This window comes from Leptodactylus fuscus, chromosome 3 (assembly GCF_031893055.1).
Source record: "Leptodactylus fuscus isolate aLepFus1 chromosome 3, aLepFus1.hap2, whole genome shotgun sequence".
Lineage (NCBI taxonomy): Eukaryota > Metazoa > Chordata > Amphibia > Anura > Leptodactylidae > Leptodactylus > Leptodactylus fuscus.
In genome coordinates, this window is record NC_134267.1 from 46,413,383 (window position 1) to 46,429,167 (window position 15,785).

The window sequence follows — 15,785 nt, forward strand, 5'->3', positions numbered from 1 at the left end:
ATTAGATACATTATATATGAAATTTAGTAAACCTCAACAGCAAAGATGATAGCATGACATACAATATATATTATAATCTAGTATCACAATCTAAACAGTTTCAAAGTGGAAATTTTGATAGAAATAAAATGGAATTTGTCACATAAAATCATTCAAGATGTCTGACCAACATGGAGGAGGTTTAACAAAATCTCTAGAAAAAGTAAGTCAATTTTATCAGAAAATAATCAGTGTGAGCATTTTCTAAACATGTTTTCTAGTATCAAACTCTGTATGAATTGATGTTTCTTTCCCATGCTTCAGATTATTTATTGCTGGTTCTCAGCAAGATGAGCTTATGGTATCAATAAAAAAAAATATAGAGACCCTTGTTTTTACAGAAAAACATTGAGAAAGATTTCCCTATTTCAGTGCCCACATTTGACTTGTGTTTGGTTTAGTTATGTTTTGTTCGGGGTGGTGGGAACTATTTTTTTTTATTAATGTTTTGCACGTTGTTTTGAGGTCGGTGACTTCTTCCCACCTATGATATGTCTGCACATAGCACCATAACCAAGAGAAGGCAAAGTAGACAGAACTGTTTAGTTACGGTATACAGTATGCTGTATATTGATCTACAGAAGTGCTGTGTTATACAGTAAGGCCTCGTTCACATTTGTGTCGGTGATCCGTTCTGGGGAACCCCCACGAATGGACTGCTGAACGCATTGGCAAGTGGTGTATAGTGAAAGCACATGGACCCCATAGACTGTGATGGGGTCTGTGTGCTTTCTGCAGGTCTCCGCATGAGTCATGCGGACAGGAAAGTAGATTGTGAACTACTTTTCTGTCCACATGTTCCGTGCAGAGACTGTGCGGAAAGCACACGGACCCCATTATAGTCTATGGGTTCCGTGTGCTTTCACTGCACACCGCTTGACAATGCATTTGGTATTCCGTTTGGGGGGGTCCCTATGCAGACTCCCCCGAATGGATTACAAAATCAGATGTGAAGGAGGCCTTACTGTGTTACATCATTGGGAAGGACTAGTACAAAGTTATTTAGTAGGTAGGTTTTCCACTACTCTGGGTCAGGGGACACTTTGGTGGCCGGGCTTTGGATTCAGAGGACAGAAAGGCCTGAGGGTTAAAGCACCCCCTGTAAATCAATGTCTGTCCTTTACCAGGAATTACACAGCAAAAAAATGTAACTGTATAGGCATCCTGTGATAGGCTAAGTTTAGATCTGCATTTGGAGTTCCATCTGAAAAAAATGGTGCGCTATATTTTTTAGAGCATGGAAACCCAATGACTCCATTGTAAGTCCAGTCTGTTGGGTGCCACTGTTTTCTGTCAAGGTGAATTTTTTTCTGCTATTAGGATTTATTTAACTTAAAACTTTACCTTTACTGCAGCCTTTACTTCAACATACTGACCTGTATCTCTGGCTCGTAAGATGGGTGGCCTTGTCCTTGCTGTCGTCGTAGTTGTTGGGGTGGTAGTTGTTGTTGTTGTTGTAGCGGGTGTGGTAGTTGTAGGTTTGGGAGTGGTGGGCTGTGGTGTTGTAGGTTCTGGTGTTGTAGGAGTGGTGGTAGGAATGGTAGTTAAAGCGGTTGTTCTTGCTACAGTTGGAGCTGGTGCTTCCCTCTGTGCGGGTTCTTCAAGAGAAAAATTTTGATTTTGATGTATTTCAAGAAGATTTTTAATTTAATTGAAACGCAAAAGCAGCAGCTGCTAAATCCACTATCTCCACATGCCAATTTTCCGAATGGTGAATATATATTATTGTGTTCAACCTTTGGATTATTGGCATAAGAGGATTTTTAACTATAATGGGTCGTGTTAGTAGTTTTATGATTATATTTTAGTTACTTACTTACTTAGTTACTATCTATCTATCTATCTATCTATCTCTGTATCTATCTATCTATTTTTCAGTTGTGATGGCCGTTTTTGGTATATAGCAATAACAATATTTAGCCATATTTGGTTTTCTCCTTTGAATTAATTTGCAGAAACTGACGGCAAAACCTTACAGTTGTCTGGTCAGGCTAACAATGTAACAACTGGTCAGAAATGGCTAAGAAACGTCTTTAAAAGGGACAAACGATATGGCTAAATATTGGCTCTCGTCCACTGGGCCATTGGGTTCCAAATATGGTTCTTTAGTCTCTGATTTAATGTTCTGGATTGAAATCCTCTATAAGAGTCTGTTGAATATTTTTTATTCTTGGCTTGTTTGACTCTCTATGTGGAAATATAAAGCATGTCCTTCTTGTCAAAAAAATAAAGACAAACAATTTGGGCCTTCTCCCATATGACTACCTGTAAACATCTCTTACATTTTAAATTGTTCAGACATTTACAGTACGTGTCATATATTTAATACCACATTTATAATAGGCATATTTATATTAAATTGTCTTATAATATATTATTAACCTGTGTCAATGTCCTTGATAAAACTTACCTACAGGGACAGGGACTTCAACGAACTCAAGAACTGTGGGGTATGTGACACCTTTCTTTCCTTTACCTTCTGGGTAGAAATACCAAATATGATTCTATTAAATAATTGTAGTGTTGTAAATAATAGAATAAATGATTTGATTATTTATTATTAATCATTTTTGTTTCTTCCTTAAGCTTATATATTTGTATATAGATTTTTAGGAAAATCTTGTTTTGCAGGAAAGGTTAGATTCATGCTGATAATTTTATGTGTCAGTTTCAGAGCCCAGGATTTCCACAATGTTCCCAGTTTAGATTTAGTTATCTATGCATGCGATTATTTGATGTCATGTTGAAGCTTGTTAGTATTAGTATAAAGATATTTCTCAGAAAATAATCCAGTCTCAGCCAGCAGGCACTAGATTTATTGAACTATACATGTGGAGAGGTATCATGCAAAGGTTACAGGGAAAGGCAAACAGGATTCAAGAATTGACTGTACGGATTTAGAGCCTTTATGATAAATTCACATTTTGGATTTTGTGATTGAACCCGTCATGCAAAATATGCTGCAGAAATCTTCCTATCCTCGAAATTCCATCTTGTGAACTTACGCTTAGGGTCCACTCACACGGAGGAAAATAGTGAGGAATTTGGTGTGGAATTTCACCATTTTTCTCCGTGTGAATGGACCCTTAGTGAGTACAGATATTGCACAATTCAGCACTGAAAATCCAAGACAGCTTAAAGTAAAATACCTATGATGGAGGTGTCTAAGGCCCATCAATATAAAGGGGCAGATTTCTTATTGTGAATACCCTACCATGTATAAAACTCACTAAAATCTGCCGCAAATTAATGCTTTTTGGCATATCTGGGTACATCTACTTTTAGATTGCATTTTCTGATCAAAATAGGTTCTATAAACTTAGATTACAAAAGATTTATCACCCAGCATAAGAGACCGTGATAAAACATGCTTTCAACTGCCTGTCTAAGTTTACGCTTGTGAAAGGGCATGTGAAATATGAAGTACACACTTACAGCTCCCATAGGAATTAAGAAGGGACGTGCTATTAATCAAAAGTCCATCATTAATTAACTAATTCATTCATTCATTCATTAAACATCAGTGTTCAGCAAGCGTGACCACCACAACAAAAGCAGAAGTTTTGGCAGTTTGCTGACCCTGAACATTTAGGAGGAAAAGGAGGAGGAAAAACAGCAATAACCTTAGAGAAGCAATTATTGCTACATATCAATCTAGGAACGGTAATAAGGCTATATCTAAGCAATCTGAACTCCATTATTCTAAAGTTTTATAGATTATTCACAAGTGAAAAACATTCAAGACAGTTGACAATCTTTAATTCGCCCCATGGCCAGACCATGCAGTGCTCAGAGAAACTGCAAAAACCCCCATGAGCTACATCTTAGAAACTACAGACCTCTGTTAGCTTGTGAAATGTTTGTCTTACGTTTTCAAATTTGCAAATAAACCACAAGACTTTGGATAGATTAAATTAAACTGGAGATGTTTGACCGTCATGCACAGCGCCATGTTTGGTAAAAATCAAACACAGCATGTCAGCACAAGGCCTCACATCAATTGTCATGCATGGTGGTGCAGAGGTGATGATATCAGCTTATTTGTAGCAACAGGAACTGGGCACCTTTCAGAAACACCAGCAACTCTATAAAAGAATGGCTGAAAAGCAAGAATCAAGGTATTGCAATGGTCCAAAGTCAAGATTTCAAGACAACTGAAATTCTGTGATGGGACCTTAAAGCTGAGTTCACACGGGACTTTTTGGACTGGATTATGACGCGGAATTCGCCTCAGAATCCGGCTCCAAAAAACGCCTCCCATTGACTTCAATGTGAGCCGTTCACATCTTTTTTCTATTAGTTCATGAAGTACTTTTTTCTCCGCATGTTCCGTGCGGACACCGTGCGGAAAACACACAGACCCCATTCTAGTCTATGCAGCGCCGCACCTCCCATGAGGCGACCTGAAGCGAGCGTTTCAGGCGGCGCTATGCCAGGGCCCCAGGGAGGGCGGCATTTTTTCTTACCTAAGCCAGTTCTTACCTAAGCCAGTCCAGGACAAGCTGTCCTGGACTGGCTTAGCACCGAGCGGTGGTTTGGGGAGGCCACTGGAGCAGCACTGCTCCAGTGGCCTCCCCTCACGCTCAGGCAGAGAGCAGGACATCTCCGTGCCTGCTCTCTGCCTGCGAATGGTGCTAAGCCACGCCCCCTTTGCTAAGCACCGCCCCCGCTACACCACGCCCCCTCCTCCGGGGGGGGGGGGGGGGCGTATTTCTATCGTTCGCCTCGGGCGGCGAAAGGGGAAGGTTCACCCCTGAGTCTATGGGATCCGTCTGCTTTTATAAGCTCACCACTTGTCATTACATTAGGTAATTCCATCCGGGGAGGGGTGGCCAAGCAGACTTCCCAAACAGAATACCGGATCCAGGAGCTAAGGACCAAATGTTTATTATATCCAGATGTGTCAAACCATAGAATTCGAGGGTGTGCTTTGTATTTCTCAAAACTGTATATTAAGAGATAATTGCAGAACTTTTTTTTTTTAGATTTTAGTAACAGCTGTAAAAGAAAAAGGTTTTGACTGTTATATGGGGAATAAAATAAGACTAGACGATAAACATGCAAAAGTGAGAAGATGAATGTTAGCAGCCAAAACACAATACTAAGGTGGGATTAGACCTCATTCACACATTGCATCTTTTTTAGCCCCAGCAAGAGGCGGATCCTGATATAGAATTGGTGAGAAGAGAGAAGAGATGCTATAGAAGTCTTTTTATACTTTCAGGATCCTTGGCTGGCTTTGGCTAAATATATGGCATCATTGTTTGTAACCAACAGCCCTGTGTGAATGGGGAATGAACACTATAATAAGGCTGTATTCACACAGAGTAACGCCAGGCGTTTTTTGTGTGTTTTTTGCACATAGCGCCGCGTTTACGCCGCGTTAACGCCGGGCAACGCCACCGCTAAATAGCGCGGCGTTAACGCGGCGTATACGCGGCGTTAACGCGGCGCTACGCGGCGTAAACGCGGCGCTATGTGCAAAAAACACACAAAAAACGCCTGGCGTTACTCTGTGTGAATACAGCCTAAGAGAGATGAAGACTGCCTTGTATGATCAGCATGGAGGAACACTTCTGGGCACTTCTTAGTTGGCTATTACCTGCTACGACAAATGACTCTTTCCAACGAGGGAGAGAAAGCGACCGTATCCCATTTGAAAAACTTCCCTTGTAACCAGACTGCCCAGCGACTTTCCGAACAAGAATCTTCCCTCCTGAGTTGTCAATGACACCGCTATAAAACATATGTACATGATTTACAATGTAACATAACCTGCGATATATAGTCGTGTGTTCATGTTGTGACCATGTGAATAATATAGGTATCACTTGTTCAAACCTGCAGACCTGTGAATGGCTGCTGTGCAAATGCTGGAGAAAGAGGCATATATGTCTGTGCCGTACACACGGTGCTTCCCATTTTGGCAACCAGCAGGACACTTTGCAAGGAATTCGGGGTTGACTATCTTGCCCGCTTTGATGTCACAGTCAATGTGAGGAGCATCTGTGCAAATAAACAATAAGGTTTATGGGGGTGAGCTACTCAGCTATAATTCACTGTAGTCATTAGACTAATTCATTTATGTAAATCAGTTGCTTTTAGCTTGAACAATAGGAAAAAGTCTATTCATTAACAACTGCACTGTTACACAGTGTGACTACTAGCATTGCTATACATTAATATGACCACTAGGTGGCACTGTAGATGCTTAATAAAAGGATTACATACGCTGCTTATTCTTTCTGTTCTTCTTGGAAGATACACATGTACATGTCAGAATTAAAACTATAAGAAAAGAACAAAACAGGTTTTTCATAGATAAATATCAACTTCATAGATCAGTCTTATTGTTTTGTGAAAAACGTAGAACATTTGTCCAAATGGGGCCTAAACTTTTCACCCAGTCGTGTGTCCAAAGCGTGAAATTTGTTACTATCGACAAATATTATCCTTTAAAATGCGTAAAATGAGTTAAGTTTTGCAGTCTTTGACCCCCCTAGATGTTATATTCAGAAGTAGTAATGCAGCCATTGGCTCTCAGACTTGCTATGCTAGTACTTGTATTTCAGTTTGCCCTAGGCATGGTGTAACGATAAGATAATCCATTAATAGTCCCACAATGGGGAAATTTCACACGGAGGAATTTGCAGTAGATTTGGGGACCGATTCCGCCCCCCAATCTGGAGCGAATTCCTCTTGAATCTGCCTCCCATTGTTTTCAATGGGAGGCAGAGATCGCAGCAGGACGCGGAAAAAAGAAGCGCCCTTTTTAGATCTTGCCACGTATTCCGCCTGTTCCGCAGCTTGAGACTCCCTCCCGATTAGGTCCATTTTTCAGGGCTAATCAAGAGCGGAATGTGATGGGATCCTGATGCTCTGCATCGGCATCCCATCACAGCTACACCACGGCGAAAATACTGGCAGCCAAGAAGGAAGCGATTACACTAAATTTTCCGCCGTGTGAACAGACCCTTATATAAAATTATTTAAAAATATTAAACAAAATATTTTATATCTAAAAATAAACAATAAAATATACACATTTTTTATATTCCCAAACAATTTTTTTTTCCCACCATTTTGCAGTACTTTATATAGAGAGATATATAAGGAATAATGGAGTTCCGAAACGCGTTGGCGTTTTTTTTAGGGGTTTTTCTTTCTTTCTTTTTGTGTTTTTCATTTGCAATTATCATGATTTGGTAATTTTTATGATACCTATTAAAAGTTAAATTTTATTATCGGAAGAGTTGCCAGACTACATTTTTTCTATATGCTATAGGAGATAAATGGTGCCATTAGAAAATACAAATTGTCCCTCAAAAAAACAAGTCCCCATATAGCGGTTATGGCTCTTGGGAGACAAAAAAGTAAAATTGTAAACAAAAAATGGAAAAATTGGGGAATTTTTATAGGACTCACCCAACAGAACTGCAGTAAACTTTTCCTTCATCATAGGAAAAAGGAGATAGCTGAAAAAAAAAAACCAAGAAATAATTTCTAGTCTCAGACTAATTTTTCAGTAAAATTTATAAACTCAACTGCATATTTTACAATATTCTTAAAAATATCAATATATAGTATACAGTAATAGTGTATCAGACTGTAAAACACGTTGGTGGCCATGTGGTTGTCTCCAAAAACAGCAGCACCTCTCTGCTATTTGCATATCCTCTGTTTGTTCACATGAATTTCCCACAGTCCAGAAATATACTGCAACTGGCAGCTTAAGTGGCCGCCTGGAAAATGAGTTCCTGTATGTGGTGGGGAAATTAGACTGTAAGCTCTTTTTTAACCTTGGAGTATGAATATATTCTCTGTAGAATACTGCGAATATTTGGTTCTATGTAAATATATTGTATGATGGCTACAAATATCCCCCTTCATGTTAATTATGTTAAATGTGAATTATTTGCACTGTAAACACTTAAGAAGACAGTACTTGGTCTTAGCCTTCTTATTTTTTTAGTCTAATTTTGCCTTTCCTAGTGTTTTCATGCTTATACAGCTGGAGCGGAGTTAACGTTCACACCAATATTTCACACAACTTAGTTCATATGATTCTGGACAAAAATGAAACACAATTTATTTTAAAAAGTTGCTGTTTTTCACCTCGAAAACCTGTCTATAGTTCCTGCCATTAGATGTTTCTCTTCTTGCTGGCCCACTGATACTGGTGAATCCTCACAGCTTTAGGGGTCCACTAGAGGCTGCCTATGACCTCCTACACTTTCTCTTCAGCCTCCAGGAGGCCTCCTGCACTGCACATTATGTCATTGTGTTAGTACGTCATATTCAGCCCACAGGGCCCCCTGAAGGATGAAGGGAAGCGGAGGAGGCCACAGACTTCCTGCTCCACCACCCTTCTACTTGTAGGCCGCAGGCCACATTAGGCCTGTGTCCTAGAACTGCATGGCATAAGAGATAAGTATTAGTACTTAACTGTCCCACTCCTTCCTGCTCTGGGGAACAGACATATAAGTAAGCCTTCGTTCACATCTGTGTTTGGATTCCATCCGGGGGAGTCCGCATGGGGACCCCCCCCCCTTCCCGAATGGAATACCAAACGCAATTGCAAGCGCTGTGCTGTAAAAGCACCCAGACTCCATAGACTATAATGGGGTCCGTGTGCTTGCCGCCAGATCTCTGCAGGGATCTTCCAGACAGTAAAGTAGTTCACAATCTACTTTCCTGTCTGCATGATTCGTGCAGGCAGCGGGTGGCAAGCACACGGACCCCATTATAGTCTAAGGAATCTGTGTGCTTTTACAGCACAGCGCTTGCAATTGCGTTTGGTATTGCATTCAGGGGTTACCCATGCAGACTCCCCAAACGGAATACCAAACGCAGATGTGAACAGGGCATAAGGCGCTAATTTCTCTGTATGGGTGGCCAGTGAAGGGCCCATACAGTGTCCCCTTCACTGGTCCACCATATACAGGTCCTTGCACTGGTCCCCCCCATACAGTTTCTCCTTCACTGGTCCACCATACAGTTTTCCCGACACTGGTCCCCCATACATTGGCCCCTTCACTGGTCCCCCATATATTGGCCCCTTCACTGGTCCCCCTTACTGTATATGGACCAGTAGCAGTAGGGTGGGCCCCTAAAATAAATTTCACTGGTAGGCCCTAGATATCCCGGTCTGACACTGTTTCAATGTCTATTGATAAGACATCACGCTACAGTAAGTTATCATGCTGCAGAAAGTTAAGAAAAGAAAGCTGCAGAAAGTTTGTAGCTAACTTTGCTACAAATGTATAGATGATTGCAGTATATGTTTGGGATTTAAAGGGATTGTCCAGGTTCAGACAAATATTGAGAGTCAAATATTATTGTTTGTATAATAAGTTATACAATTTTCTGCATCATTATTATATTTCTGTATCATTTCACTACAGTTTTCTAGTTCTCTGTTTGCTGTCATTCATTTTGCTCACTTCCTAGAAAGTATTTAGGAAAATTGTAGAAGTTTTCATTATACAAACAATAACATTTGGAGGGGCCACACGGTGGCTCAGTGGTTAGCACTGCAGCCTTGCAGCGCTGGAGTCCTGGTGTTCAAATCCCGCCAAGGGCAGAAAACCATCTGCAAGGAGTTTGTATGTTCTCCCCGTGTTTGCATGGATTTCCATCCCATATTCCAAAGACATACTGATAGGGAAAAATGTACATTGTGAGCTCTATGCGGGGCTCACAATCTACATTAAAAAAAAGAAAAAAAAACACAAAACAATAACATTTGTCTGTCAACGTTTGTTTAGAATTGGACAAACCATGTCCAACTAACGCTAGGTTTGGTTTACACTGGCGTTCGCGGTTCCGTTCTTCAGGTCCGCTTAGGAACCCGAAAAATGGAAGCCTTATTCACTTAAAAAGTGGTTACCCACGGAAACTATAGACTATAATGTGGTCCACCGGGTTTCCGCCTTGCAGCAATGGAGTCCTGGGTTCGAACCCTGCTAAGGACAACATCTGCAAGGAGTTTGTATGTTCTCCCTGGGTTTCTTTCCGTACGCCAAAGACATACTGATAGGGGTAAAAGAAAAACAATTGAGCCTTGCATCTGTATTAGTTGGACTCGATTTACATGCGTGAATATGAACAGCAATCTACATGCTTGAAAATGTCAAGAAGCTACAATGTAAACTGTGTTTGAATGTTGTATTACTTTTTTATTATATGCTACATATAAGCGCTGGTCACATTTCTAAGATGACCTACAGGGATTACCAGAATACTAACATTTCAGTAATATACTGCATCCACGTCTGTAGAATAAGCTAGGGTTTTGTCCTTTGTCTGTTTATAGTATAACAAATACATTTGTAAATCCAGGCCGGACATACCAGAAGAAAACACGTACTTATTTTATATAACAGCTATTTTTCATTGCATAAGGGTATAGTGTGAGGTTCCCACAAAAATGTCGCTTAAAGGATGGTTTACTTTAAAGTGAAAGTAAACTATTCATTATATGGCGTATCATGCATTACACGGTGTGGTTAGTAATTAAAAATACACATTGAGGTGTATTGTGAGCAATGGCAGATACTCAGACATCCTAAATAGAACTTGTTATTTTCCGGATACCATAAAATATGGGAAGGAATTGGTAGCTACACAAAGTATAGTAAGTGTCACAGCTATGGGGACCTTAGGCGTATATATAGAGTCAGTAGTTCAAGGGCTGTCTATAATTGTCCTGTATACGGATTGCTCGGGGATCTGATCTCACACTTGTTTTATGCCTCCAAATTTCTATTGAATTAGAGTGGATATGCCGTATAAATGCTTATTGTAATGTGTACTGAATGTATCTGCCCCAATATGACCTGAAATCTGCAGGTGAATCTAACATGTAAATACATTTGGAAGAACTTAGACCTGCCCTGTTATGCCCAACCCAAGCAGCGCCTCAGGCATATGGCAGAGTTGGCATATTGCCCTCCTAGTACTGAAGGGTAAACTTAATGTGTAAACCCAGATAGTTCTAGACTTCCCCTAAATCTTCATGTCCTGCAGGCATGCCTTCCTATCAGTTAGATAACTTTAAGTTATCTAGAATATGTTTTTTAATCCATATTATGGCGTTAAGATTTTTACCCTTGTTGGTACTGTAAGGGTTAATGTGAGTATTGTGAGAAGGTGACAGGCAGAGTGCTGGAGTCCAAGTATATCAGCCCTAGGTTTCTGCTGACATATGTGTGGTCCAGAGCGGATCTGGCGTAGGCCTCAGCCCAGGTGTAGATCCTGGGCTCATTACTGGGCCAGAAAAGGCTGCAGATCCTGCAATCCAGTGCAGATCCATGGGCTGAAAGGAGGTGTCTGGTTCTGTCCTGTAACCTGAGTCCGGTGAGACTATATTGCTCCTGTTTTGTTTATGTGACTGATAGTAAGACACATGTATAGTTAAGTTATCAGTTCTGTTTAGTTGCTCAGACGAGCAGGTTTTTATTTTATTTTTGCCTGAAGTTAAGGCTGTATTTTGTTTTGTTTATTTTGTGCCTGAAGTCAAGGTTTATTTATTTTCCTGTTTTTTTTTTCTAAATAAACCAGTTTGCTGCATATTTTGTGTCCCTGTCTTGACTGTTTGGGACTGCACCACTGCTTCTACTGAGCTACATTCCCCACAGTATATATAACAATGCTAATGTGTATTGTGAATTTATTTGTGGCACTAAATGGGTGTTTTTGAGCATTTTTATTTTTTGTAGCAGCGCTGGGGAGTTACACACTCTTCACCTTTGAAGGTGAATTTTAGTGATGTCTTACACTCCTGTGGAGACCCCAGGCAGAGGAGTTGTTTCTCCCACAGGTGGGTCCAAGCAGAGGCAAGTTTTTCTTAGGGTCAGTTTCCTGTTAGATCAGGGTGCAGGTAGAGATGAGCGAACAGTAAAATGTTTGAGGTTCGATATTTGTTTCGAGTAGCCCCTCAATATTTGACTACTCGAATCGAATATCGAACCCTATTATAGTCTATGGGGGGAAAATGCTCGTTTCAGGGGTAGGCAACGTTTGATCAAATTATACTTACCAAGTCCACGAGTGAGGGTCGGGCTGGATCCTCCGAGAAGTCTTCTCCGTGCAGCATTCCCATGCCATCTTCCGGCTCTGAATTCACTCTGCCAGGCATCGGGCCTGGGCAGAGCCGACTGCGCATGTCCGCACTACAAGCGGACATGCGCAGTCGGCTCTGTCCAGGCCCGATGCCTGGCAAAGTGAATGAAGAGCCGGAAGACGCCGCGGGGAAGCTGCGCGGAGAAGACTTCTAAAGGTAGGAGAAGAACCAGCATTGATTGGCTGACTGTATAGCATTCGGCCAATCAATGCTGATTCTGCATCGAACTTTTACATTCGAACAGCGAGTGGTCCTAGATCGAGTACGAGTATTTCGAATACCGTAGTATTCGATCGAATACCTACTCAATCGAGTACTACTCGCTCATCTCTAGGTGCAGGCATCATGAGAGCATCCAGTGGAGATACATACAATATACTGATTGATGTAAACTTTTCAGCATTTTGTTTTGTGTTTATGTAAAAATATAAAATATGATAACTTCACGAAATTTGCTGTCAGATATTGATGCTATATGGCTAGCTGTAATTTATTGTCATTATCATTGTATAAGCAGGAAATATCATTAAAGGAACCGTCTTCATTCTCAAAAGCTGAGAATCTTATCTTTTATATGACACCAAAACCACTGTTCTAGGTTATAATTATATAATAGAGAACAAGGGGACTAAAAAAGAAGGGACAAAGTGGATTTCAGCACAGAATTTCACAGGAAGGTTGTTAATGTCACAAAGGCTAATAGAAAGTTTTGGTAGGCTTCAATACATTTAGTTTTACTAGTGTTATACTTGGATTTGAGACACCCACCACACACAGGCGTCTTACAATTGTAATCGCTAGAAGCAAGAAACTTGGATATTAATCTTAGATAAGGAATACAATCCGTACAAGTCTATAGGATTTGTGATGTACACGGATTTATGCCAGTACATTAATTCTGTACCATTGTCATACATTTCTATTAAGTATTAAGCTGTCAGTCTGTCATACTGCATGACTGTGATCTATTCCAGAAGTTGCTAACATCAAAGTATCTACTGGGGAACATGGGTGTGCCCACCTTGCCTTGTCTCTAAGGATTCTAACACATAGATTGAATTTATCTAGTAAATGATACTTTATTAATTTTCTGGAATGTTGGGCCTGTACAATCCCTTCTATTATTTGGCACATTGAATTTCAAAGCCATACCATAGATGTTGTAATTAAAGATATTATAGTATATCATTCTATGACAAGTTAAGATTTTACATTTTTGTTTCTTGGCAACATGGTCCCAACTACAACTGTTTTGACATGTCACATCTATATAACCAGATGAATGATACCAACAATTAAAATAAAGATTAAGATATAACCTTTAGAAAAGTTATTTAGTTTTGAGTGATTTAGGTACAAAATATTTTCTTCTTATTTATGGTGATATATAATCGACAAAGCTGGCCATGCACTAGATCAGGGGTCCTCAAACTGCGGCCCGCCAAGCACTTCTGTCTGGCCCCGCCGACAACGCCGGCAGGCGTACATTTATAATGAAGCTCCTGGGGAGCTCGGGTCAGGCCATGGTGCGCATTTCACTTATCCTATTGGAGGGCACCGCTCCCGATGTCTGTGCGACCTGCTCTGCCTCCGGCCCACTGTTTAAAAAGTTTCTGGAGGCCACAAAGGCCAATTTAGGTAATTTTCTATTGACCATGGCTGCCCTTTCATGACATGAACAAGTGTAAGCCAATTAATGGCAGTTATTGGAAAGATAATGATCTACCATGTTATATGTTACGGTTGTTGTCTGGTGCTGTAGTTGAAGTGCGTCAATGACATTGGTAGAAACAGCAGGCCTCAGATTACAGCAGAGATTGGTTGTTTGTCCAAAGGTATCAGAATCAGAGGCAACTGGGCCCGAAACCAATCAATGAGACATAGATGTGCCCGGGACTCTACCTGGACACAACCATTCATGGGACAGTGTAAGATATATAGAGGGCCAGGTATGCAGAGGAAGTCAATCCAGATGATTGCACAGCAGGATTGTTTCTCTGGCATATGAACAACAAACTTCTCCTTACACTGGATTGCTCCGAAATCTTATATGGTATTGGGAGTAATCGGCTTTCACCTTTCCCGGTATGACCATTTTAACAGCCTACAAGAGATGAAGTGTGATTTTTATTTTTTTTTATGACGGGGTAGAGTCATGTTAAACATATATATCAGGATGGCCTCTGGGCATTCAGGGATAGACATGCCAGTAACATTAAATATTGTTCTGAGCACCGTGGACCAAAATCTTTGGAAGTAGGGGCATATCCATGAGATGAGTGACATTGACCCAGGGTCGAGCTGCATCTTCAGCAGGTTTCAGACAAAGAAGGGTACCAATGGTAGAGATTGGTGGGGACACAGTGTCATTGCAACAAAATCTTGTGGGCCTTAGATTTGATCACTGCTCTTTATGGCTTCCTCATGTTTTTTACATGAGGTTGAATGCAGATGGCACTGTCTGCATCAGTCACTTAATGCCCATTGCTCTCATCCTATGACGGAAAAGAGCAACTGACATTAAATAGTAGTAGTCTGAAGCCACCCTAAAAGAGATACAAGCTAATGTCAGAGGAGGATGGAGCTGCCACCTAGTAACAGCCATAGAAGGGCAGTGACGACTAATCTAATGGCCACTAAAGTATTAATACAGGTGGTCAGAGTATTTTATGTGTAAAGAAAATGATAGACATATACCAGTATATATCTGCCAGAACTGTCCAGCTCATTTTTATCAATGATTTATCCTCAGGATCAGTTGTTTGATGGTGCTTGTTTACATCACTGTCTCATTTATAGTGACTGTGTGATGTAGTTATAGTCATGTCAGATAGAAGTCTATAAGGCTCTAGTTCCATCACACTAAGGGAGCCTTCACACGGAGTTTACGCTCGCTCATTCTGAACGTAAAACTCGTTCAGAGTGAGCGGCGTAAAAAACAGATCCCATTGACTTCATTGGGTACCGGCATACGCGCGTATCACATTGAAAGCAATAGGTAAAAAAGCCTCCTATTGATTTCAATGGGTATCGCGCATATGCTGGCACCCATTGAAGTCAATGGGATCTGTTTTTTACGCCGCTCACTCTGAACAAGTTTACGTTCAGAATGAGCGACCGTAAACTCCGTGTGAAGGCTCTGTAATGCTATGAAATGAATGATACAATGTAAACTGAGGAGTCACCGTGTTTGCACAACTGCCAAGTCCCTTCAAACAACTGATCAGCTGGGGGTCCTGGATGTTGGAACCCCACTGATCTTTTTATTAATGACCTGAAAGACCTTTTTAATTAGAAAATACATGTGGCTTTGTTAATAAAAGGAGCAGGCAGGGACAATGTTAGTTTACAGATACACTTGGGAGTATTGTTCATTCGGGGGGGTATATGATATATTTTAAAATTTGGGTTAGCAGCAGGATGGGGGCTTTATGTAGGTGAGGACAATGGGGGTCAGGTATATGGAAAATGAGCAGCCAAAGATGTCTGTGCTGCAAACTTTACAGAGACAAGTCACAACTTAAGAACTGGTTGCGGTGGTCCAGATAGAAAAGACGAGAAATGTGACCAATTATGGTCAGATATGTCACCTGTAAGTCACTAAATGTATCGTATATATGTG

At 40.7% G+C, this 15,785-nt stretch overlaps 1 protein-coding gene across 3 annotated transcripts in view; it reads right to left on the reverse strand.

The window, feature by feature from the left end:
• VIT (vitrin) overlaps positions 1-15,785 on the reverse strand; it is a 104,297-nt gene that overhangs the window by 35,935 nt on the left and 52,577 nt on the right. For 2 of the 3 annotated variants that reach the window (XM_075267503.1, XM_075267502.1), the window contains exons 2-7: positions 7,465-7,514; positions 6,271-6,327; positions 5,889-6,045; positions 5,642-5,775; positions 2,450-2,518; positions 1,416-1,637 (exon numbers count right to left, since the gene is read on the reverse strand). In XM_075267503.1, the coding sequence (XP_075123604.1) occupies positions 1,416-1,637; positions 2,450-2,518; positions 5,642-5,775; positions 5,889-6,045; positions 6,271-6,327; positions 7,465-7,498 (673 nt within the window). In that variant the 5' untranslated portion in view covers positions 7,499-7,514. The remainder of the gene's footprint in view (positions 1-1,415; positions 1,638-2,449; positions 2,519-5,641; positions 5,776-5,888; positions 6,046-6,270; positions 6,328-7,464; positions 7,515-15,785) is intronic. The other variant, XM_075267504.1, reaches the window with a different exon arrangement.